This window comes from Solanum tuberosum, unplaced genomic scaffold (genome assembly GCF_000226075.1).
Source record: "Solanum tuberosum cultivar DM 1-3 516 R44 unplaced genomic scaffold, SolTub_3.0 scf00086, whole genome shotgun sequence".
In the NCBI taxonomy this organism is placed as follows: Eukaryota; Viridiplantae; Streptophyta; class Magnoliopsida; order Solanales; family Solanaceae; genus Solanum; species Solanum tuberosum.
In genome coordinates this window covers 923200-924988 of record NW_006239010.1, presented here as the reverse complement: position 1 = coordinate 924988, position 1789 = coordinate 923200, and the positions used below count along the sequence as shown (strand labels likewise).

Below are 1789 nucleotides of genomic sequence, written 5' to 3'. Positions count from 1 at the left end.
GTGGTAATTAAAACATAATAGACGACAGACGGTAACAGACACCTTCATCAGTATCTTTTTCCTTTCAACAAAGTGAAATTCCTGAATTTGATTGTGTTTATGTCAAGAACCTTACATATCTATGGTTGTATGGTTGTTAAGTGCATCAACAACATTGACAAATGAAACTTAAAAGACAATTTATAGTTCTCTTTTGAAGTTTTATTATGTGGAAACTATTTGCCAATATGTTTTCGAAATGCAAAAACTTGAACTCCTATTGAAATTCAAGAAAGCCTTCACTTACATTGATTGATTGTCACTTGTGAATACCACTACTAGAGAAGGACCTCTTCAAACAAATTGGCACTTTTTGCAACGAACGACCAAAGGAAGAACACTTCATCGCTTCATATAACCTCGAATTTCTGTTTCCTCTCTTTGCAGCTGCATCAGAATTTTCAGCCTTCCCTTCAGCAAGTTGATCTTTCGAATTAGAACACCCTTCACCGCTATAATCCAAAGTCATTTGACTCATAGCACGATGAACCACTATAACAGCTGATGGATCCATTGAAACTGACCTCATTTCTGTATGCATTACGTGATGCTCAGCTAAATCACTACATATTCTCAACCCTTTTCCCTTTGGCTTTTCATCAACAATTTTCTCCAAAAATCCCACAATTTCCCCTTCTTCATTTGACAAGGCAACAATATTTTCATCCAATTCTTGACTTTCCATTTCATTCTCCACAGGATTCACCTCATCTCCACTAGAACTATCCACATCAGTTGAAGAAGAAACTTCCATCCCTAATGCAGCATTTAAATCAGACACAATAGGAGCACGACAAACCGGGCAATTCATATGTGAACTTAACCAAGTATCAATACAAGTCACATGAAAAGCATGACTACATTTAGGCAACAACCTAAGACTCTCATCTTCTTCAAATTCACTCAAACAAACAGAACAATCAATCCCATCAATCAAAGAATCAATCTTTATATACTTAAACTCGGGTATCGACTCAATTACAGATCGTGGTAGTCCAACTGTATGTATATACCAAATTGGATGATCCATATCTGACTCATCAACAAAACCATCATCATTTCCACTCAAATTATCACCACTTCTCCTCATATTCATGTTGTACTTCTTAAGAGTAATCATATAACAAATGAACACAAACATTGCCCCAAGAACACAAAGCAAAATAACAAAAAAATAAGGCATAGGATGATTTTCACTTCTAATAGGACTAGAAGGAGGAGGAAAAAATTGACTTATCCTACATTCTTTAGGACAGCTTTCTGGTGAACAATTCAAACAAATATCCATTCCATCTTTAATTACAACTACCATCTTCCTATTATACCAAGCCATCAAAAATGAAAATCAGTTCACTGAAACTAAACTACCTAAAAAAAAATCAAGAAAATCTTTCAAGAAAAATACCCCCTTTTTGAAAATTTTCAAGAAAATATTTCAAGAAACCAAGAAAAGTAACCCCTTTTGGAATTATTTTTTTAAAAAAACAGAGACAACAACAGAGGAAGATGAAAAAAATGAGTAGAGTGAAACTAAAAGTACCTTAAAAAAACAGAAATTCAAGAAAATATATCAAGAAATCAAGAAAATTATAACCCCTTTTTGTAATTTTCTCAGTTAAGCTACATATGAGCTGTTTAAAGTAAGATAATTTTTTGGGTCTGTTAGTGTTTGTTAGGTTTTTTTATTTTTAAGAGAAGAATTTGCAAGAGATTTAAAAGATTTGTGGTGGATTTGTGAGAGTCAAGAAAT

At 33.4% G+C, this 1789-nt stretch overlaps 1 protein-coding gene across 1 annotated transcript; it reads right to left on the bottom strand.

Moving 5' to 3' along the window:
- Positions 1–216: 216 nt before the first annotated feature.
- On the bottom strand, positions 217–1413 carry LOC102589761 (E3 ubiquitin-protein ligase RING1-like). Its single transcript, XM_006346682.2, has one exon. The coding sequence runs from the start codon at positions 1370–1372 to the stop codon at positions 299–301; it is 1074 nt and encodes a 357-aa protein (XP_006346744.1). The 5' UTR covers positions 1373–1413; the 3' UTR covers positions 217–298.
- Positions 1414–1789: the final 376 nt, after the last annotated feature.

Bases quoted from the DNA above. Each gene is read 5' to 3' on its own strand.
- LOC102589761 (XM_006346682.2), bottom strand. From the start codon at position 1,372: ATGGCTTGGTATAATAGGAAGATGGTAGTTGTAATTAAAGATGGAATG.